This window comes from Bos javanicus, chromosome 9 (assembly GCF_032452875.1).
Source record: "Bos javanicus breed banteng chromosome 9, ARS-OSU_banteng_1.0, whole genome shotgun sequence".
Classification (NCBI taxonomy): domain Eukaryota; kingdom Metazoa; phylum Chordata; class Mammalia; order Artiodactyla; family Bovidae; genus Bos; species Bos javanicus.
Genome location: NC_083876.1, coordinates 70,462,660 through 70,486,754, shown reverse-complemented (window position 1 = coordinate 70,486,754; position 24,095 = coordinate 70,462,660). Strand labels below are relative to the sequence as shown.

At 41.4% G+C, this 24,095-nt stretch overlaps 1 protein-coding gene across 1 annotated transcript in view; it reads left to right on the top strand.

Moving 5' to 3' along the window:
* The first annotated feature begins 2,127 nt into the window (after positions 1-2,127).
* STX7 (syntaxin 7) overlaps positions 2,128-24,095 on the top strand; it is a 56,639-nt gene continuing 34,671 nt past the window's right edge. Inside the window, exons 1-2 of the mRNA XM_061428006.1 lie at positions 2,128-2,242; positions 11,999-12,149. Of these exons, the coding sequence (XP_061283990.1) occupies positions 12,065-12,149 (85 nt within the window). The 5' untranslated portion in view covers positions 2,128-2,242; positions 11,999-12,064. The remainder of the gene's footprint in view (positions 2,243-11,998; positions 12,150-24,095) is intronic.

The following is a 24,095-nucleotide window of genomic DNA, read 5'->3' as shown; positions in this document are numbered from 1 at the left end:
GATTCTAGTAACTCTTCCTTTTTTGGAATGGTCCCTGTCTCGGTAAGTGATCCTCATCTCTGGGCTCCCTTGGTGCTGTGTACAAATCTTTATCACAGCATCTCTTGCAGTGTTCTGGGAAAGATCTCACTCCTTGAGGGAAAATACTGTATCCTCCTCATTTTGAGATCTGCAGTGCCTCACACAGCACCTAGCACAGGGCAGAGCATCAGTGAGTATTTGCTGAATGAAATAAAGGAAGAAATCAAGATGCTGAATTAGGTTACCTGGACCTGTGCTTCTCATAATTATTTGTGTAATTTTGATGATGCTTCTTTGGGTTTCAGATTTTTTTCATCTGTCAAATGGGGAAATAGAGCTAGCTTTTCTGTTAGGCTTTCTCCAGCTTTAATACTCGATGGCTGAAATTATCATCTATTACAAAGGCTGAAATACATATTTTATTTGATTACAGAATGTTTTATAAAAAGGTTAAGAATACTGGGAAAAAAATTTCGCAAAAAATCAGAATTTCCACTATATCTCAACAAAGCTGATAATTTGATTATATTGGGCCAATGTTCCTAAAAGTCCGCAATCGGCTCTAGCTGAATCATGCTGCCCCTTTTGATGCGGGTGTGTGCGTTTTGTCTGACAATCCTGCCCATCTTTTTCTAACAGAGTGAAAGTATAAGTTGCTGCCTATTGTCACACTTACACCACAGTATTCTTCAGGAAAAATGAGAACTAGAAAATATTTCTTAGGGACTTTCCTGGTGGTCCAGCGGTTGAGAATCTGCCTTTCATTGCAGGGGATGTGGGCTTGATCCCTGCTTAGGGAACTAGGATCCCACATGCATGGGGCAACCAGAGAAAGCCTGAGTGGTGCAACAAAGATGCAGCATAACCAAAAATTTAAAAAAAAAATAAAATATTTCTTGTTCCCATTTCTCTATTTAAAGGAGAAAAATGAAAAATAAATAGAGAGCCTCTTATATTTCTTATCCTTGAGTGACCTCTCACTTAAGTACATTTGTATGCATAATTACAAACAACCTAAAATTTGCTCCTAAAGTGAAAGTGAAACTATTAGTCCCTCAGTCATGTCCAGCTCCCTGTATTCCATAGACTGTAGCCTGCCAGGCTCTTCTGTCCTTGAAATTCTCAAGACAAGAATACAGGAGTAGGTTGCCGTTTCCTTCTCCAAAAATTTGTTTGGGTGGTACCAATTCAAAGTATTCTGGCTTTAGATTTATTTTCCACTTTAGTTTATCTGGATTTTGATGTCCTGATGATCCTTTCAGAAAATACTGTTGCCTTAATAAAGACAAATATGTGCTTTGTGCTCAGTTGGGTCCAACTCTTTGTAGCCCCATGGACTGTAGCCCACCATGCTCCTCTGTTCATGGAATCTTCCAGGCAAGAATACTGGAGTGGGTTGCCACTTTCTATTCCAGGGGATCTTGCCAACCCAGGGATCGAACCTGCGTCTCTTGTGTCTCCTACATTGGCGGGCAGATTCTTTACTACTACAGCGCCTGAGAAGCCCCAGTAAAGACCTCATTAATTAATTTGGTATTTCTTTCACCTGAAGCAACTGATGCTTTTTATCTAACGATTACTTTATATTTGAATATTTATCATAAGAACATTCTCTGTTCACTTCAAATCCTGGGAAAACTACATCCTGCCTTTCAAGGGTGCTATGAAAACTTGTCTAAGAGAGCACAAGGAAATTACTCTTCGTTTATTCCTTCATTGTTCCTGTTAGAACTGCAAGAACTGCATATTTATACGTTTGCATTTTTTTAATGGACTTGCGAATACGGTCTACTGTAGAGTTAAGTGTTGGGAAACAAGGTAAGGCATGAGTTGATGATACGGCCTGAAGTCTAGGGAGGCCGAAATCACCAGATAAAGAAAACAGCAGCTCTCCATTCCCTCTTTTTGTTTTTTACACGCAAACTAGGGCGTTCGCCATCCGCACTTCAGACCTCAAAGAACACCTCCTGTGTACTGTGTGATTTTGCAGAAACCCCTGTTCCTTAGCTTAGAACCAGAGTGGGCGGGGAAGGCCGCTGTCACTCAACTCCACTGGCCAATGAGAGGGGAGAAAGCCCCGCCTCCTTCCCTGGGTGGTATAGCGGGCATGCGCAATGGGCGTTCCAGCGCCACCACCCATCAGCTGAGAATCGTAGCTGGGGGCTCAGGGGCCCTTGGGTCCCCGCGGCCAAAGAAGGAGAAGGAAGCCGAGGAGGTCGGGGTAAGAGGAGCCTCGGGAGGGGGTGTCTCTGGCGGGGCGCCCCGAAAGCGCGTGTCCCCGTGGCTGCCGCGCCACCTTGTTTTTTGTGCGCGTTGTCAGGTGGCCGCTGCCCCTGCGCTTTGCGGCAGGCTCTCGGGAGTCGGAGGGCCGGCGCTAACCCTGTCCCGAGATCTCGCTGCTCCCCACGCCCCGCCGGCTGGCGCGGGTGCGCCGCCCGATCAGGCGGGTCCCGCCGGCCCTGCCAGCCCGGGCCGCCCAGCGCCGGCTGCGCTCTAGCCTCGCCTCCGCCCCCGGCCGCCCCGGCCGCGCTCGCTCAGGCGCACCGGCGGGCTGCGCGCTCCGGGGCGGGGCTGATGCCGTAGCCGCTCTGGCCCAGCTCTGGAATTCTGCTTCTGCCTCGGGCTGGACACCAGTTGACCTCTTCCTCTTTTTAACGCACAGATTTAGAAAACGCGCTTTAAAGTTCTCCTCTCGAATACAGAACAACTGAAGACATATATTTCTGTAGTAAAGGAGCCGTCTGTTTATTCGAAGGCTCATCGTGGTTGGTTTTCGGTTTGGCAAGGAGTTTGACATGCAGCCTTTCTTTGATCTTTTCAGTGCAGGAAAGTGTTAGTCGCTCTTTCGTGTCCGACTCTTGTGCGACCCCACGAACTCTAGCCCGTCAGGCTCCTCTGTCCGTGGAATTTTCCAGGCAGGAATACTGAAGTGGGTTGCCATTCCCTTCTCCAGGGGATCTGCCCGACCCAGGGATCGAACCCACGTCTCCTGCATTGTAGGCAGATTCTTTACCATCTGAGTACCTGCCCTTAATTGGCTTGCAGAAAGCCCTTTGCAGGTACAGAAAATATACCAGGATGCCTCCCTACCCCGCCCCTCTTGTTTTTTAGGTTGTTACTTTCCTTAAATTCAGACAAAAGAAAAAAATGCCCTTCCAGTCATATGCTGTGTATTTTTTTCCCTCTCAAGTTTCTTACATTTGCTTGGCTCTTGTAGACACATGCTAAATTTTGTTTAATTCAGATCAACATATTCTGACCATAATTATATATCATTAAAGCTTGCACAGCATCTGGAAGAAAAGAAAATGGTTATGAAATGCTGTGCTGTTCAGTGATATTGGAGTGAACGTTTCTTCAGGAGTTGTCCTGATCACCGCCCCCACCCGCCCAGGGCAGAGACTTACAGTAGTGTTAAACTGTGTGTTGTGATGTGGACAGGCCTCTGCTTTGCAGGCTGCTTTGAGAAGTTTGTCCCAGACTTTTGACTGGTTAAGAATTATGCTTTAGTTCAGATTTTCTGAAGAAGTTAACATGATACCATGTTAACTCAGTAACATGTACATTTTTCTTCAGATATCTTACTTCTGCTGTTCCTGATCTCAAAATCAGTCTGAATTTTGATTATGATCTCAAACTTCAGCCAGGGGCTGCTGGTTAAAAAATGAATCGTATAGAACACCTGCAGTAAGTCTGAGTAAAGTTTGCTGTAATTCCATTAAATTTGAAAGCTTAGTGCATGAAAGAGTGAAAAATAATTCTTGGTATTGTGGACCAAACCGAGTTGTATGATAATTTAACGGATGGAGGAGCTGAGCTAACAAATGCAGTTCGTGCAGCTTATGTTGACAGTGCTCATGCTTGTAGTAGAGTGATGACCCTCACATCTGTGGAACATCTCCTCTGGCCCCAGCACTTGTGAATTCCACAAGACTGGCAGACTTGCCTCTCTCATCTCCATATTCTGGAGGTAGGAATAGACAATAAATGATGTACTGACTAGATCATTTTAAATGATGTTTAGCACTGTGATGCAGTAGGTTAAATCAGCAGAGTGGCAGAATGGTGACTTCGCACTTCAGATCACAGTAACTGTAGAATACTTCTCCAGCCATGTGACGCGACTTTCTGGGAGAAAAAGAGCAAGTCACCGAGGGAGGAGGTGGGGGCCATGGGATGAGCCCTCCAGGGAGAGGAAATACCGTGGAGCAGTGGCCCAAGTCAGCGATAAGCCTGGGACATCCTGGATCTGAAAGAAAGCCCTTGAGTTCACTGTCTTGGCAGTGGTTATATTAACCCTCAGACTGGGTATGTGTTCTTAGGAAATAGGTACATTTATTTTACAAATATTTATTAAGCATTTATTATATATACAGATACTTAAAGTAGAGCAGTCTATGCAGTAGACCAAAAAAAAAAAAAAAAAACCACCAAAAACAAACAAAATAAACCTGCCCTTCTGGGAGCTTATTTTTGGAACACAGGTTGGAGGAAAGTACTGCTGATGTCACTGTTAAGAAAGTGAAGCTGACTATAAACTATTTCTATTGCTTTATCCACACTGAATTTACAGAGCATGACCTTTATGTTAATGGGAATTTTAAGAATTCTGCACTGCATCCTGTAGTAACTAGGAATAATGTTTGATGCTCAAGATTCCTTTTAAAAATCCCCTTTGTTCTTTTATTTGTGCTCTTTAGAAACAGTCTTAAGATTCTCAGTACAAATATTGCACTTTGATCCTCTCTTCCCATCTTTCCCTTTGTAATGTTTATATATCCTCATACAATGCTAATTTTTGAGATGTTTGGTGAACACTGTTCAGCAGAACTTTGCTGAAATGGAAATGTTCCATCTGTGAGCTGTCCAAGCCAGTGGCCACACATGTGCGAACACTTGATAGTGCTAGTTTAGATAATGAGGTACAGTTATTCTGAGCCGTAAAACTAGGAATTCTGAATGGCCTTTCAGAAGTATACAGCGTGAGTTCTTTGGTGCATTTTAGCTCTGGGCTACGTGCTGGATGGAGAGTGAACATGCAAAGCAGACCTCAGAATAACTTGGTTGATGTAGCCTGTGTGCAAAGATCATACACTTTTAAATCAGTTTATAGTTACCTGTGTATGTATTTCTATGTATTTTATAATATAGTTGGTTGTTTGGATCCTTTATTTCTCATAGCTCATCATCAGGAGAGCCAATCACTGTTGTCTTTTAGATATCACTATGAGCTTTGGCCACCTCATGTGAAGAGTTGACTCATTGGAAAAGACTCTGATGCTAGGAGGGGTTGAGGGCAGGAGGAGAAGGGGACGACAGAGGATGAGATGGCTGCATGGCATCACTGACTCGATGGATGTGAATCTGAGTGAACTCCGGGAGTTGGTGATGGACAGGGAGGCCTGGCGTGCTGCAATTCATGGGGTTGCAAAGAGTCAAACACGACTGAGCAACTGAACTGAACTGAACTGAACTGATGAGCAGATGAGCAGAATAAGAGAAGATAAGGAAGCTATGCAGCCGTGTTACCTTGATTCATCATGAAGTCACCCCAGGCCTATTTCCCCATCTTCCTTGAGTTTAGCCAGATTTCATACAGGGTCTGCAGAAAGGTGGTAAATTTGGTGTTTCTGAATTGAGTGGGCTCACCTGTCCTTAATTTTGTTGTACAGGGCAGCAACAACATGGTTTTGTGTTTTAAAAATATAGTAGGCTTTAAGATTTAGTTTCAAATTTTAGTTCTTTTCTTACATTAAGTGTGTTGCTTATTCTCATTATGCCTCAGTTTCTTCGTGTAAAAAATCATAATTATTGTCGTACCTATCTCCGTAGGCTTGATGGAAGAATCAACTGAGAAAATAAACATGGAAGTCCTAAACACAATGCTTAGAAAATAATGTTAGCGATAATCTTGTTGAGTTTTTCCTTCCCTTCCATCGATCACAGTTTCTTTTCATTCTTACCTCAGCACTGAGCCAAGAGCCTCAGCACTGCGCCCTTCCTCTGAGGAAATGCAACCAGTCCAGCAGTGGCGGCCCTTTTGGATGAATGACGCTTAGTTGTCTCACCAGCAGAGCTTCCTCAAATGCAGCCGCTTAAGTAAAGGGATGAGGAACACTGGTAGTTTGTAGCTATTTGGTTGATTCTCTAAAGAGCAGAAAAGGAGACCATAAAAGAAAACAGTGGGAAGGCTTATCCTAGGCTTATTGAGTCTTGAGGGTTAAGGTTAATGCTACCATGAAGTGGCAGTCCATGGGACTCAGTGATCATACTCCCCACTCTGGGGGAGAAAGCGGGCCTCAGCTAATCCTGTGGTCAGGTGGTCCTGAGGCAGGGAAGGTGGTTATGATCTGTTGATGTTGCTCCTGCAGATGCAAGAGCGGAGCTTTCCTTTCTTCTGTGTGGAGTAGGAAAGCTCTTGGTCCCTGGATGTGCATTATCTCATTTGGATCCTGGCCGCAGGCCCAAATGTTAAGTGTCTTCCTCAAAGTAGAGACTTCCCATTTTTGCCAGTGCCACTGGCAGCTGAAAGGCAGTTAGTGAGTTCCTGCAGCTTCAAAGACATAGAGACACTACAGAGAGTGAAGAGTGTGACTTGGAGACGTGGATGTGAGACTCATTTGTTTGTGTGTGGACGGAAGAGCACCCCCAAGAGAGTACATAAAGAAGAAAGAGGAACATGTTCTCATCAAGTGTGTTTGTGTAGGCCGTGAGCCTAGTTGATAGAGGGAAAGGAGAAAGAAGGATATCAGTGAGCCAGGAGGACATTGCCCCTGTCTGTACAGTAAAATATTATTTGGCAGTGAACAGGGAGGGAGAAGGCAATGGTAACCCACTCCAATGTTCTTGGCTCGAGAATCCCAGGGACAGGGGAGCCTGGTGGGCTGCAGTCTGTGGGGTAGCACAGAATCTGACACAACTGAAGCAACTTAACAACAGCAGCAGCAGTGAACAGGAGGGAAGAATCGATACATGCTGCAACATGAATGGGCCTTGAAAACATGCTGAGAAAAAGAAATCAGTCACAAAAAGAACACATTGTATGTTTCCTTTAATATGAAATGTACAGAACTGGCAAGCCTGTAAAGACATAAAATAGATGAGTGGTGGCCTGCAGCTTAGGAACTTGTTCAGAAATGGGGAGTCACTGCTAATGGGTATCAGCTTTATTTGCGGGGTAAGGAAATGTTCTAGCAGTGATGTCGTGGTTGCACAACTTTTTATTATGAGTGTTTAAAGACACCATTGGATAGTGCACTTTAAATGGGTGAGTGTATGCTCTGTGAATTGTATCTAAGTAAAGCTGTTGTGCTCAGTTTCATCCAGCTCTTTGGACTGCAGTCCACTAGGCACCTCTGTTCATCGCATTCAGGCAAGAATACTGGAGTGGGTTACCATTTCCTTCTCCAGGTAATCTTCCTGACCCAGGGATTAAACCCGCATTTCCTGTGTCTCTTGCATTGGCAGGTAGAATCTTTACTCACTGAACCATCAGGAAAGCCCTTTTCAACCCCCAAGTTCTTATTGGGGGAAAAAAGATGCAAATTTTAAAGATCTAGTTGGTGTTTTGTAGGCAACTTGGGATAGTGTTGATCTCGCTGAATCCCAGATCCAGTGTAGGTTGGGTCCTCAGCTCTTCAGGTGGCTGCAAGCCCAAGTCCAAGGCTACCTGGGAGTAATCTTATTCCTGCTGCCCTGCTGCAGTGGTTCTACTGTTTGAGTAGAAGTTTGATTTACCCTTTTGTGAAATTGGTTTTGGGTCTCTTTCAATTACTTAGTGAAGTCCAAAGGGCTCAGAATAGAGAAACTGGACCTGTCAATCAGGGAGAGAGAATGGAGAGCATCTAAAACCTCCCAGGGATTCAAGGGTGGCCTCGACACAGCAGAGCACAAGCATGGCCCCAGTACTATTTTTTCTGTCACAGCCGTTCCACTGTTGTACTTCCTACCAGCACCAACCATTAGATCAAAGACACATATTTCCTTGTGGTCTCTTCCCTCCTGATTACCAGAAATCTCCAGTGGGTTCTTCTTGCAACATATTCAAACCAAACCTAGCATCCAGAGCCCACCCTCTTCTGTGACATCAGTTTTATGGGGCAGCAGGGACAGGTAGCAGAGCAGGCAATGGCACCCCACTCCAGTACTCTTGCCTGGAAAATCCCATGGACGGAGTGTCCATGGGGTCACCAAGAGACACGACTGAGCGACTTCACTTTCACTTTTCACTTTCATGCATTGGAGAAGGAAATGGCAACCCACTCTAGTGCTCTTGCTTGGAGAATCCCAGGGACGGGGGAGCCTGGTGGGCTGCCGTCTGTGGGATCACACAGTCAGATATGACTGAAGCGACTTAGCAGCAGCAGCAGCAAGGACAGGTAGTGTTAGAATCAGAACCCTGGAATTGAATCCCACCTCTGCCTACTGGGTCGTTTGGGGTACCTTTCCAGTTACTTAATCTTCATATGCCACAGTTTGCTCATTGGTAAAGCCAGGTTTATTTGTCACTACCTAAAGGGGAGAACTTGAAAATTAAATTAGACAGTCTATGTGAAATGCTTTTCATTTCACAGATGTGCAGTAAATGTTAGGCCATTGCACCTTTTCTTTCTCTGAGTCATCTCCTGCTTACCCGACCATGACGCATCTGATCCAGGGTTGACCGTAGATTTCCCCTTCCTTTGGTAACTGACACACTGCCTTCATACTGTCCACGGGATCTAGGTCTGTCTGCCTCAGCTTCATGTCTTTGCCTTTGTTGTTTTTCATATAGTCATACTCAGGTATCCAAGTCTTACACCTGAGTTTCATAAATTCTTTTTAGAGAAGAGTGATAGTCATGTTTCCTTTTCCCTATCCCTATCACTTTTGCCCAGCACATGACTTTCTACTGATCAACCCACCCACCAGCAGAGATAGGATTCAGTTCCAGGATTCTGGTTCTAAAGCTGCCCATCCTTGCTGCCCCCTAAAACTAATGTCACAGAAGAGGGCAGGCTTGTATTGCTTTCATTGTTTTATATTATTAACTTTATCATTCTTGTAAATGGCAGACTTGATTTGAGCATTCTTTGGTATTGCCTTTCTTTGGAATTGGAATGAAAACTGGCCTTTTCCAGTCCTGTGGCCACTGCTGAGTTTTCCAAATTTGCTGGCATATTGAGTGCAGCACTTTCACAGCATCATCTTTTAGAATGTGATGCTTTTTGAGGCCCACTTGACTTCACATTCCAGGACGTCTGGCTCTAGGTGAGTGATCACACCATCATGATTATCTGGGTCGTGAAGATCTTTTCTGTATAGTTCTTCTGTGTATTCTTACCATCTTCATTCCAATTCCAAAGAAAGGCAGTGCCAAAGAATGCTCAAACTACTGCACAATTGTACTCATCTCACACGCTAATCCTGGAGAAGGGATAGGCTACCCACTCCAGTATTCTCGCTTGGAGAATTCCATGGACTGTATAGCCTATGGGGTCGCAAAGAGTCGGACACAACTGAGCAACTTTCACTTCACTCACACACTAGTAAAATAATGCTCAAAATTCTCCAAGCTAGGCTTCAACAGTACGTGAACCGTGAACTTCAGATGTTCAAGCTGGACTTAAAAAGGCAGAGGAACCAGATATCAAATTGCCAACATCCACTGGATCATCGAAAAAGCAAGAGAGTTCCAGAAAAATGTCTACTTCTGCTTTATTGACTATACCAAAGCCTTTGACTGTGTGGATCACAACAAACTGTGGAAAATTGTGAAAGTGATGGGAATACCAGACCACCTGACCTGCCTCTTGAGAAACCTGTATACAGGTCAGGAAGCAACAGTTAGAACTGGACATGGAACAACAGAGTGGTTCCAAATAGGAAAAGGAGTACGTCAAGGCTGTATATTGTCACCCTGCTTATTTAGCCTAAATTCTGAGTACATCATGAGAAGCGCTGGGCTGGATGAAGCACAAGCTGGAATCAAGATTGCTGGGAGAAATATAAATCACCTCAGATATGCAGATGACACCACTTTTATGGCAGAAAGCAAAGAAGAACTAAAGAGCCTCTTGAAAAAGTGAAAGAGGAGAGTGAAAAAGTTGGCTCTAAACTCAACATTCAGAAAACTAAGATCATGGCATCTGGTCCCATCACTTCATGGGAAATAGATGGGGAAACAGTGGAAACAGTGAGAGACTTTATTTTTCTGGGCTCCCAAATCACTGCAGATGGTGACTGCAGCCATGAATTAAAAGATGCTTGCTCCTTGGAACAAAAATTATGACCAACCTAGACAGCATATTAAAAAGCAGAGATATTACTTTGCCAGCAAAGCTTTGTCTAGTCAAAGCTATGGTTTTTCCAGTAGTCATGTATGGATATGAGAGTTGGACTATAACGAAAGCTGAGCACCGAAAAATTGATGCTTTTGAACTGTGGTGTTGGAGAAGACTCTTAAGAATCCTCTGGACAGCAAGGAGATCCAACCAGTCCATCCTAAAAGAAATCAGACCTGACTATTCATTGGAAGGACTGATGCTGAAGCTGAAACTCCAATATTAGGGCCACGTGATGGGAAGAACTGACTCATTTGAAAAGACCCTGATGCTGGGAAAGATTGAAGGTGGGAGGAGAAGGGGACGACAGAGGATGAGATGGTTGGATGGCATCACCATCTCAACAGACATGAGTCTGAGTAAACTCCAGGAGTTGGTGATGGACAGGGAGGCCTGGCCTGCTGCAGTCCATGGGGTTGCGAAGAGTCGGACACAACTGAGCGACTGAACTGAACTGGTTCAAGCAGATGCTTTCTCTTGATTGTTTTGTTTGCTTGTTCGCAGCTCCCCAGGGCCTAATGTAATGTAGGCTGTGTAGCAGAGTCAGTTAGCATGCTGACTGCCTGCACCTTTACAGTGTTCTGAGCATACTCCATGAAAAGATAGTTCAGGAGTAGTTGAAATTCTTTGCTGTGCATAGTCCTATCCACAGGGACACTCCTTTTTATCCTTTTCCCCTAACTATGACTGATGTGTGGTATGAACTGAAGAAGAACAGATCTTCATTTTACCTGCTTCCGGTGGCAGTTGCCCCACTTAGCTTCCTGTTCTAAGATACTGGCTTCCACAGCAGAATTCTCCTTACTCTTTCAGGGGAATGTGCGTGTGATGGGCCTTTTACAGGGTTTATTTCCTTTTTTCTTAACTTTTTGGCTCTGCTCTTTCAAATTGAACCTTTTTTCCCATTAAAATCAGAGACCCATTAGTGAGCTGTTCCTGTGTTAAGTTAAATGAGATAAAATGAAATTTCTGGGGAAAGCCTGAAATGGGTGTGCCATATAATTCATAATTGAATTCCTCTTCTCTGCCAGGAATTATTTTAAATGTTGGAGAAAGAAACATAAATAGTATGTGGACCCTGGCCTATAGTTGCTCACAGTTTAGTTAAGAAGGAAATATACAAATGGTTAAAATGATACACAGAAAAGGCACTTGCTAAGTCATCCTTTGCGAGATCAAAGATGTTTCCAAAGGGAATGAACAATTTGAACCTTATTTTCTTTAACATGTTTAATTCAGTTCTGTCCTATAAAATCCATTTTTAAGAATATCAACATGTGAGTTTTACTCTTCGAAGAGTTCCTTTGCTAAATTTCAACCCTGTTAGGTACATCAAATTTGTAAAATGTATCTGAAACTCCAGTACTTTGGCCACCTCATGCGAAGAGTTGACTCATTGGAAAAGACTCTGATGCTGGGAGGGATTGGGGGCAGGAAGAAAAGGGGACGACAGAGGATGAGATGGCTGGATGGCATCACCGACTCGATGGACGTGAGTTTGAGTGAACTCTGGGAGTTGGTGATGGACAGGGAGGCCTGGCGTGCGGCGATTCATGGGGTCACAAAGAGTCGGACATGACTGAGCAACTGAACTGAACTGAAGGAGTAACTTTAAAATAGGTATAACTATGTGACTTTTCTTTTATGTTATTTAGGTGACTGCTGAGAAAACTGCACTGCTCACCAACAGCTGATGAAATTAGCGAACAAGCAAAGCAACCATGTCTTACACTCCAGGTGTTGGTGGTGACCCCGCCCAGTTGGCCCAGCGTATCTCTTCCAACATCCAGAAGATAACACAATGCTGTGAGTTGAGTTTTAAATTGACTTCACTATTTGTTGTCAGTTCTTCATGAGAACTTGGTGGAGATTCAGAAATGGACAACTAGTGTTCCTCCAAGAAGAGATTCTCTTTAGAATGAATGTAAGAAATAATTACTTTAGAAGAGATAACACTTAACTGCATTTTTCTGTAGTGTGTTAGGCAGCTAATAAATGTTCATTAATGAAAGATTTACAGATGTAGATACCAAGGTTTGCTTTAAAACTATGTGATTCTAGATGAGATCTGATGAAATCTCATAGCTTTGGAACTTGAAAGCACTTTCAAATTTTAGGAACTTTTGTTTATTAAAAATAAAATCTGACTGGATATGATTTAGGTTAATTTTGTCAGGGTAAATGTGTAGTATATTATTAAGGACAGGGATGAACTAAAGCGGGGGTATTGTTATCTCCTGAGGCAGATGTAGAAGATAACTCGATTCCCCACAAATTATCCTTTGCTGTACTTGTCAAAGACGGAATACTAGAAAACTAGTTTAATGTGGCATATTGTTAGGAATTATTACTTCTCAGAGTATATATAATAATTTTTTTTTAAAAAATCACAGATCTGATCTATAGGTTTATTTGACTTTTTGTTTCTGAATCACAGCTAATCCTATACCTGGATCATTCTAGTCATTTTGCAATCAGTATTTTGGTCGTCCAGACTTACCTAAACTCTTTCAGGATATATTAACCTACATAGTTGTATTTTCAGCCTACTTCATTAAGGCTACTCTGTTTGCCAGAGTGCTGACACACTGGAACATCTGAAATGTTTTCAGATGACCAACTGTGTTTCTGTAATCATTAACTTCCCAACAGTTATTACTCTACCTGAAAGATTGAAGTGAGATATTACTGTGTTTTGGAGTCAAAGGGAGTAAATTAGATTACAGATGATTCTAAAAAAGTGCTGCTATGCTCAGCAGTGTAAGGTAACTCATATTCCGATTTGGAGTAACTCTAGTTTTCTTTGGCTGTTCTTGGAGGAGCAAGGAAGGGAATGGCGTGGAGGTCCCACCTTATCCCCGAGAGTCCGTAGGATCGGTGCACTGACGGTTGTTCCAGTTTGTCCAGGGGCACCAGTGTTGGCTCCACCTTGCTCTTCTGGCTGCAGATCTGTTCTCGTAGTTAACTAAAAGGGCCTCTCCTTTCTGTGGCTCCCTGGCTGCTGATTAGAAATAATGCTAGTCTGCCTCAGGCTACCTGTGGGAAGATAAAGAGAGTTTATAATTTTAATTTGCATATGTGGAAAATCAGGACCTTTATCCAAGAAGGGAGGCCAGGAGGTCTTTTTCCATAGGATAGGATTGGTATCTTATGTTGGGAAAGCTAAATGGCGTCAGGAATTCTGGGAAGAAGATGGGAATGACTGTAGTGCCCAGAGATTACAGAAGCAGTGTGCACTTAGTGGTATGAAGGATGCATGGATGGGAAATGGTGTGTGAGCTTGAACTGGAAGGAAGATAGAGTTAACTTCAGTTAGGTCAAGCTCCCTCAGAAAGAGATCGGTTTATGAGGTAAATTGGACCAGAGTTGCATACTCATGGCATGGTTGATAGCTAAATATGTGACTACATTGTGGTTTGGGGCAGTCTTGGAGTATGTGGAAGGGTGAAGAGAAGACCTGAAACTCTTGTTTTTAATAGCCTTGTGAAGAGTCGTTAAAGAGACTGGGACTGTTCAACTCTGGGAAGGTACAGTCACCACCTTCAGATGTTTGAAGCACTATCTTGTCTGAAACACAAGGAATATACCTGCTTGATCATAGAGTTCTCCACAGATGAACAGAGCCACAGTAGTTAGTCTTCAGCTTACGAAGGAGTAAGGGCATTTGAGCAATCCTAGTTGTTTAGAGATAGAATTGTCTACCTCAGAAGCAGTGCAGTTCTGAGCAGCATATCGTGGTAAGATATTTCTCAGGTCTGTTACTCAGAGTTTTAGATACCTGAATAATGGTTCAGACTGAGTGACTTTAAAGTTTTGATATTAAGTCTTTATTCATTCAGCAAATAATTTATTGAGCCCCAACTGCTTGCTCGTCACTGTTTAAGACCCTAGGTATCCAGCAGTAAACAAGATCCAAACGGTCCTGTTCTGTAGTTTCCAGTGTGAGGAGAAACCAGTGGTTTTTTTTTTTTGTTTTTTTTTTTTTAATTAATGAGCAACTTAATTTCCCATGAAGGAAAAAAAATAATGAGAGTGATGTGAGAGCAGGTGATTAGGGAGAAGCTGCCTTAGCTTAGAGAATCCTCTGAATGCAGAAGAGGAGGGGCTGATAGTGAGAAGATACTGGGGAAGAGCAATTAGTTGGAAGCCTGCTAACAGCTGGAAAACTACTAACAGCTGGTAGTTTTAAAAAGCAGTCCAGAGCTTAGGGTGTTCAGAAAACAGGAAAAAAAGAAAAATCCAGTGTGGCTGATGCACAGCACTTGAGGCAAGAGTGGCAAGAGACAGAACTGGGAGAGGAGGCCAGTCAGGTCACCTAGAGCTGTGGAGGCCATGTGAGGCCTTGTGGAGCTTAGATTTTAGTCCAAGAGGCAGGGAAGAGACACAATCAGATCTGCACGTTGGGAAGATTACTTTGGCTACTGCTTAGTAAACAGACTTTGAGGAAATAGAAAGAGGACACCCTGGCTATGGCAGGGTTTTGAAGAGAGAGGTGTTGCCTTGCCCCAGAGTGGTAGCTGTGGAGGTGGCGAGAAGTGCTGGATGTACTGTGGAGGCACAGCCAGCAGGACTTGTAATGCTTGGGGTGGGGTGGGGGCGAGAGGGAGAGAGGAGATCTGGGTGATGCCATGGTTTTTGCATTGAGCAGCCAAGTGGATGGTGGTGAGTATGTACTAAGATGGGAAGAACAACGGTTCAGGAGATGTGGGAGAATTTTGTTTTGGCCAAGTAAATTTTGAGGTGTCTTTTAAACATCTAAATGGAGGTGTCAAACATCTAGTTTAGATATATGAGTTTGGAGACCAGAGTGGCATCAGAATACAAATGATATTTTAAACTATAAATCTAAAATAATCACATAGAAGGGAGTAGAATTCAGAGGGCTGGAGCATTAAAAAAAAAATGTAGATGTTGGGAAAGCAAGGAGAAAACAGCATAGTCAGGGAAGGAATGACCATTAAGGTAAGAAGAAAATCAATCTCTGCTGGGGAAATTAAAAAGAGTGTTTTAAGGATGGGTGAGGCATCATGTGTCTAATGTTGCCAAGACATCGAATAAGATGAAAACAGAGTATTGAATCTGGCAAACTAGTGACTTTGAAAGAATAAATCCCTGGATATATTCCAGGGATGAAAAGCTGGTTCAGCCTCCGCAGATCAGACCATGTGATGCATACAGTGCATTAACAAAATGAAGGATAAAAATCATATGATCGTTTCAGTAAATAGAGAAAAAACATTTGACGGAATTTAACATCCATTTATGATAAACTCTCAACAAAAATGGGTATGGAGGGAACTTACTTCAACATAGTAACATCCATAGTAACAAGCCTGCAGCTAACATCATACTCAATGGTGAAAAGCTAAAAAGCTTTTCCTCCAAGATCAGGAACAAGCATAAGGATACCCATTATTGCCATTTTCATTCAAAAGTATTGGAAATCCTGGACAGAGCATTAGGCAAGAAAAATAAATAGAAGACTTCCAAATTGGAAAGGAAGAAGTAAAACTCACTATTTGCAGATGACATGATAAATATATATAGAAAACCCTGAAGACTCCATCAAAAAACTAGTATGACTAATAAAATATAGAACTAATATAAACAAATTTAGTGATGTTGCAGGTTATAAAATCAATACTCAAAATCCGTTGTGTTTCTATACACTAAAAACAAATTATCAGAAAGAGAAATTAAGAAAATCCCATTTACAATTGTATCAGAAGGGAATAAATTTAACCAGGGATATATATTGAAAAATACCAGACATTAAGAAAAGAAATTGAAGGAGACACATGTAAATGGAGAGCTATTCCATGCTTATGGATAAGAACACTTAATATTATGTCCATATTATCCAATTTAATCTACAAATTCAGTGTAATCCCTATCAAAATTACGATGGTATTTTTCATAGAATAAACAATCTTAACATTTATATTGCAAAACATCCTGAATAACCAAAACAATCTTGGGGAAAAAAAAAAAAAGCTGGAGTAATCACACTCTCTGATTTCAAACTATTACAGAGCTATAGCAATTAAAACAGTATGGTATTGGTATTAAAAACAGACACATAGGTCAATGAAAAAGAATGGAGGGTCCAGAAATAAACCCATGTATATATTATCAATTAATTTACAATAAAGCCAAAAATATACAGTACAAAAAGGAGTCTCTTCAATAAATTGTGTTGGGAAAACTGGACAGACACATGGAAGAGAATGAAACAGGACCACCAGCTTACACTAATACGCAAAAATTAACTCAGAATGGTATAGACTTGAACATAAGGCCTGAACTACATAACTCCTAGAAGAAAACATAGGTGGTGAGCTCCTTCATATAGGTCTCAGCAATGATTTTTTAAATTTGACAACAAAAGTGAAACCTACAAAAGCAAACATATGTGGGACTATATCAAACTAAACCACATAGCAAAGGAAACCAAAAAGACAAGAAATAACAGGTGTTGATGAGGATGTGGAGAAAAGGGAACCCTTATGCACTGTCTGTGGGAATGTAAATTGGTGCTACCACTATGGAAAACTGTATTGGAGGTTCCTCAAAAAATGAAAAGTAGAGTTACCACTGTGCTGTTGTGTTAGTCATTCAGTCATACCTAATGCTTTGTGACCTCATGGGCTGTAGCCTGCCAGGCTCCTCTGTCTATGGCATTCTCCAGGCAATAATATTGGAGTGGGTTGCCATTTCCTCCTCCACGGGATCTTCCCAACCCAGAGATCAAACCCTAGCCTCCCATATTGCAGGCAGATTCTTTACCGTTTGATCCGCCAGGGATTCCCATATGATCCAGCAGTTCTACATTTGGGTTTTTATCCAAAGAAAACAGAAATGCTAGCTTGAAAGTGTGTCTCACTCCCATGTTCATTACAGCTTTATTTACAATAGCCAAGGTATGGAAGCAACCTGTGTCCATTGATGGCTGAATGGATAAAGATGATGTGGTGGATAGATAGATATACACAGTGGAACATTATTCAGCCATTAAAAAAAACCCGAAATCTTGCCATTTGTGACCACATGGATAGACCTCAAGTGCACTGTATTAGGTCAGAGAAGGGGGCAATTACTGTATGATCTTTATTGCATGTGAAATTAAAAAAAAAAAAAAAACTCAAACCAAACAACCCCTAAACTTCTGCATATGGAGAATAGATTGGTGGTTGTCAGGGGTGAGGGGTGGAAGAAATCAGTCAAGGGGGTCAAAAGGTAAAAAAAAAAAAATATATATATATATATATATATTTAACTAAAAAGAAGATGGTTCACAGATTTGGAAAATTCAAAAAAAAAAAAAAAAGAAAGGCAGTGTACTATCCATGTTCCTTGTGTAGATGGAGAAAAGGAGGCAAAAGGACTGACCTGTTCCACTTAAAGGGACTTCCCAGCACCCTCTCACCTCTGTGTATATTATTGACCAGAACTGAGAGTCACATGGCTACTGCCAGGAAGGCCGAAAGCATCTTTTAGCTGGATTGCAGTGCACTCACTAAAAATGGGGATTGCTCCATTTGAGAGAAAAGGGATAAATAAATCAATTATTTAGGAGGCAACTAGTAGATCCTACCATAGAAATACAAAGATGATCAAAGAAAAGGTGCATTTTTTTCCTACTATACAAGGGAGATTCTGGTGAGAGTATACTTGTGAAAGAATTGTCTTTGAAGGTGAGAGACTATGGGGAATGGACCACTGATAAGTGGTTTGCCTTTTTATCCACTGTGCAGATTTGTTGCAAAGTGTGGTGTGGACTCGAAATTTGATGGGTAAAGATGGAAAGTTTCTGAGTTCTGAACAAAATAGGAGGCACAGGCACCAGATAGGTAGTGAGAGAGAAAGCTGTTAGAAGTTTATGGAAAGAAGAGAAAGTAAACTTCTTGAAGTTTTGACAGTTGAAAGAATGAGTGTACCAGGGAAGCAGAGGAAGGTTGTCTTTTTTAAATTCTAAGATTAAATGTTTAAATGATGGGAAGTTTAGATTTCAGTAGAGCAAGTTACTGCTAAAAATCTAACCTACCATCAAGTGTGCATTACTGATAAGGGCTCTGCAGAAATCACATGGAAGTGAAAGGGAGAAGTGTGAAATTTCAGTTCACTTTTTCCCCCATCTGGTAATGCTAATAATATTGAACGTGATTGAGTAAGATGATACTTTGCACCCCATTTAGGTGCTTCTCTTCACACTACATTTGCATCTTTTGAATTTGTGTCAGTACAAATTATCTAATTTTACAGAAGAAATCAGAAGATGCTGTAAGTAAGGAAATATCCTCATATTTAGAATATGTACATCTATTCAACTGAAGCTAAAGTCTTCCTGAGGATTGCAGTGGGAAAATTTATTTTCATATTAATTTTGATTAAGATCAATGAAAACATATAAAATACTAAATTGTATGGTTTAATTTATACCAAAAAAAAAATATTGAGTTGTATGGTTTAATTTATACCAAAAATAGCAGTCAAAAGGCTTAATTCTTGGAGGAACCCCAAAATAGCATTTCATAAAATTGGAATTTTGTGAGTTTTCAAAATAGTATTCTGGCAGTCCTGTTTTGCAAAATGTAGGATAGAGGAAACAAAATGTTTTTAAACTTAAGTAGGTTTTTTTTTCCTCCCTATTAAGCTACTTTTTGTTACAAATAATCTCTAGTCTTGTTGATTTGCTTTACTCATGATGTATTTAAACCACATTACAATAATATAATTTATATTAAGCATAAAATATTTAAATATTCTAAATATGTAAATGTAAAATATGTTAGAAATTAAATTATGTTAAAATAATATCACTTTCTAAGTATATGCAGTAAATAGATTTAATAAACTAGAACTTTATTAGAGATTTCTCTGTGGAGCATTTAAAATGATTAAGAACCTGTTTTTATCCTAAGGGAGAAAGTGTTCTGTTGACTGTGAGTCAGCAAGGTGTTTGTGCTCCATTTTGACAGTATTCTCTATCTCTGGCCTTAACACGGAATTAAATCTTTCTTAGTGCAGTGTTCTAGGCAACCATTCCCAATAGACTGAAGTTGACGTACAAATAAAACCGATTGTTATCCAAAGACCAGAAGATCATAGTGCGTCAAAGACATGCTTAGATTTAGTTCTCAAACTTTAGATTTAGTTCTCAAGTTATTTTTTTAAACAGTACTATTTTCATTAACAGAATGAGGAAGGGAGATATACACTCGTTTACCCTTTAACATCTGTATTTTGTTTGGGACATCCTACCTGTGACATCTGGGACAAGGATAAGCAAGCCTCTGTGGGTTGAAAAGGCTTGAGCCTACTATATGAGGTGAACCAGAAGAGGGTGTTTCACAGGGCTCCTTCATCCTGGTGCAAACACACACAATTCAGAGAAGGACTCAGGACACATGGAACACACAGAAAGAATGCATGTTTTTGAAAGAAACAGATAAATATATTGACATCCCGTCACATAATTAAAGACTTTTTTTAATTTTAAAAAATAGAAGTATTTTATACACACACACGTATATATAGAGAGTTGTTATAGAAATTATTTAACTATATGCAGAGTACATCATAGAAACTCTGGGCTGGAAGAAGCACAGTCTGGAATCAAGATTGCCGGGAGAAATATCAGTAACCTCAGATTTGCAGATGACACCACCCTTATGGCAGAAAGTGAAGAGGAACTAAGAAGTCTCTTGATGAAAGTGAAAGAGGAGAGTGAAAAAGTTGGCTTAAAGCTCAACATTCAGAAAACCAAGATCATGGCATCTGGTCCCATCCCTTCATGGGAAATAGATGGGGAAACAGTGGAAACAGTGTCTGACTTTATTTTTGGGGGCTCCAAAATCATGGCAGATGCTGAAATTAAAAGATGCTTACTCCTTGGAAGGAAAGTTATAACTAACCTAGATAGCATATTAAAAAGCAGAGATATTACTTTGACAACAAAGGTCCATCTAGTCAAGGCTGTGGTTTTTCCAGTAGTCATGTATGGATGTGAGAGTTGGACTGTGAAGAAAGCTGAACTCTGAAGAATTGATGCTTTTGAGCTGTGGTTAAGGAAAAGACTCTTGAGAGTCCCTTGGACTGCAAGGAGATCCAACCAGTCCATTCTAAAGGAGATCAGTCCTGGGTATTCATTGGAAGGACTGATGCTGAGGCTGCAACTCCAATACTTTGGCCACCTCATGCGAAGAGTTGACTCATTGGAAAAGACCCTGATGTTGGGAGGGATTGGGGGCAGGAGGAGAAGGGGACGACAGAGGATGAGATGGCTGGATGGCATCACCAACTCAATGGACATGAGTTTGGGTGGACTCCGGGAGTTGGTGATGGACAGGGAGGCCTGGCGTGCTGCAATTCATGGGGTCGCGAAGAGTCGGACACAACTGAGCGACTGAACTGAACTGTATAGAAATTATTAGTGTAGCTCAGTAAATTATGTTACAATACCACACATCAGGAAGTAGAACATTGCCAGCCTCTTGTAGACCTTCTCATGCTTAGAGCCCATCCATACTGTCCATAGATCACCAGCGTCCTGACTTCTAATGTCACCAATTAACCTTCCTAGTTCTTAACTTTATCTCATGGAATCAAGTAATTTATGTTAAACTTCTTTCTCCCATTAGGTTTGTGCACTTTCTAAGTATTGTTGCATCTGTATTGTTACAGGTAGCTGTCAGTCCTTTGTTTTCATTACTGTATTCAGACATACCATATCTAGTTTTTCTTGCTACTGTTGCTGGATGTTTGGAGTGTTTCTGTGTTTTTGCTTTGTTTTGTTTTTTTTCCTTTTATGAACAATGCTGAGCACTCTTGTACATTGTTTTGTTTCATGTCTGTGTCTGGGAATTGGGTTGCAGTGTTGTAGGATAATGTGTATGCTCAACTGTAGTAGATACAGCAAACCAGTTACCCAAGTAGTGGCCCCACCAGCCACTGTATTCATTTATGTTGCTCCAAATTCTTGCCAATATTTGACATCTGCAGTCTTTTAAATTTTACCCATTTTAGCCACGGTTGTGTCCCATTGTGATTTATATTGCAGTTCCCTGATTAGAACCAGACTTTTCAGAATTTCGCTGAGTGGGGAAAATCAATGAGACAATAGGAAAAGTTTCTAATTAGGCAAGCTCTGTGTGCATGCATGCACATTTCCTGAAATCAGATCCAGAGAGCAGTGTGACCTGAGTAAGCTGTCTAGTCTTCCAGAGCATGATTTTCTTATATATTTTTTCTGTGGGCTGGATTATGGTCTGTTCTAACTTTAACAGGCTATGATTTTAACCAAGTGAAATTGGTTAAACCAAGTAAAAAAATAAAAGTCCTGAGAGCTCTTCTAACATATGTTAGATTCTTCTCTTTGGTATTAAGAAACCAGTTGCCACATCTGGACCCTTCGTGCATGCTTTTAAATTCCCATAATGGAAACAGTTATCTGTAAGTTAGAACTAGAATTCCACTAAGAGCTATGTATTATTTCTAAATATTAAGAGGTGGGAGAATTGCAGTCACAAGGGATTCTGGAGTGAATCATGTCAGAATTATCTAAGTTATGAGTTGAAGGAAATTGATAGAAATGACCACAGCTGACCACGAAACACATTTGTTGAGGTAAAAATTTACCATACATATATATTACAGTAAGTCTTACCAGTGCTAATAAGAATTCTGTCATTTGAGTATTGGTTTAAAGAATCATCTAAAAGAGGAAGTTGGAGAATGGCTAAAGCTTGCCTTTGGAAAAGAACCAAAAAAAAAGATCCATTGGTAACTTTATAAAATATGAATGTGTACGTGTAGAAGTTTTCTTAGCAGAAAAAATATGCGTGATATGTCATATGTGTTCCAGAAGATTTGAGAAGTCAGGACTTTGTAGGGGGGCGTAAAATGTGTGAACTGAAGCCCATATTATAAATATTAAGGGAAGGTGACTGAAAAAAGATTTATGTTGAATCTTCATTGTTTTATTTTTTTTAATCATATATCTCCTATAGATTAAAGCTGTTGATCCAACACAGATTTGTTTAGATTTGAAGTAAATATTATTGGTTTCTCTGTTGTGATTTCTTTCCTTGTTTATTGAGAAGGATTAGCGCCTGGCTCTTATTCTCAGGAGGTCCTTAGGACTTTGAGATGAAACATAAAAATCTCTATAGTGGTGTGAGCCCTTTTGTTTCTTTTGAGAATGAATGCAGTTCTTTTAACTACAGTCTGGTAAAGAACACTCTTTTTGCACCTTAACACATGACTGCAAAAAAGGGAAGCTGGTATCATCAACTTCTCCTTTTTGGTTGCCAGAGCAGACTTTTCTTTAAAAAGAATCACCAGTCCTGAGAAGTTAATAAATTGACTGAAACGGTGTATTTACCTAGGAAATGGAGGTGTTTCCTTCCTTTTCCTAGGGCGATTGGTTCGTGGGTGTTGGTAGAAGGGAAAGCAGTTTATAGAAGGAAACGAGTAGAAAACATGTTCTCTCTCTCCACCCGTCCGTCCCTCCCTTCCTTAAAATGCGATATCTCTGCTTCTGATGTCACATGTCTGAAAATACCTGGTTGAATTTTTTTCCTCTTGAGGAGAAAAGCTTCAGTAGCTTTGAATTCACTGTTGCGATTTTCTTCGCCTAAGGTGTTGCCATGGAACAGAGGTAGGGGTAAAAATTCATGTCTGAATCCAAGGGAATCTGAACAAAGAGCAGCCACCCTTTCTTCTCTCTGGTGATTTTGCCCACGTGACTGAAAACGAGTGTGGTTTACAACTGAATGTGGGTGAACGCTTTCTGTTTGTTTTAGGAACTAAAATTTATTTTACGAGCTAAAATAAAGATACAGCTCCAGGGAGCTCTGTCCCTCACTGCCCCCGTATGTAAACCACTGTCCTGAACGTGAACTTTCTTACCCTTGGTCCCAAACTCCGTCCCTAGTTCTGTGTAGTTTTTGCTCCCCGTTTGCAACCTAAATGCACATCCTGTTGGTCCTACCTGCCAAATCTGTCCTTTCCCCTCTGCCTCTGCTGTCACCACGCAGGTCCCAGCTCCTACTCTTTCTTCTCTGGGTGATAGCAGCCTCTGAATTGTACCCCCGGCTCCCATTCCTGCCCACCTGCAGTCTCTTCTCCACACTGTAGCCGAGGTGAAGGATGTCAGACCGTGTCAGCCCGCCATGCCCCACCACACCCTCCAAGGCTGATCTTGCCCTCACTCTCCAACTGCAACCACTCTCCCTCTTTGTAGATTTCAGCCACAGTAGTTGCCTTTCCCCTGACTGAACAGTTGAGCTCCTTCTTAACTCAGAGTAACTGCACTTGCTTTTCCTCTGCCTCAAACATTTTCTCAAATCTTCGCACAGTTGGCTCCTCCTTGGCATTCAGGTCTCAGCCCAAAGGTTGTGTCATTAGACATATCTTCCCTGACCTATCGCTGTGCTTCCTCCACTCATTGTTTCTCATTAAACAGCTTTGTTTCTGTGATGCCTTTCATCAGTAAGTCTGTTGTTCAGTCACTCAGTCATGTCTGACTCTCTGCGACCCTATGGACGGCAGCCTACCAGGCCTCCCTGTCCATCACCAGCTCCTGGAGCTTACTCAAACTCATGTCCATTGAGTCAGTGATGCCATCCAACCATCTCATCTTCTGTCATCCCCTTTTCTACCTGCCTTCAATCTTTCCCAGCATCAGGGTCTTTTCCAATGAGTCAGTTCTTCGCACCGGATGGCCAAAGTATTGGAGTTTCAGCTCAGTAT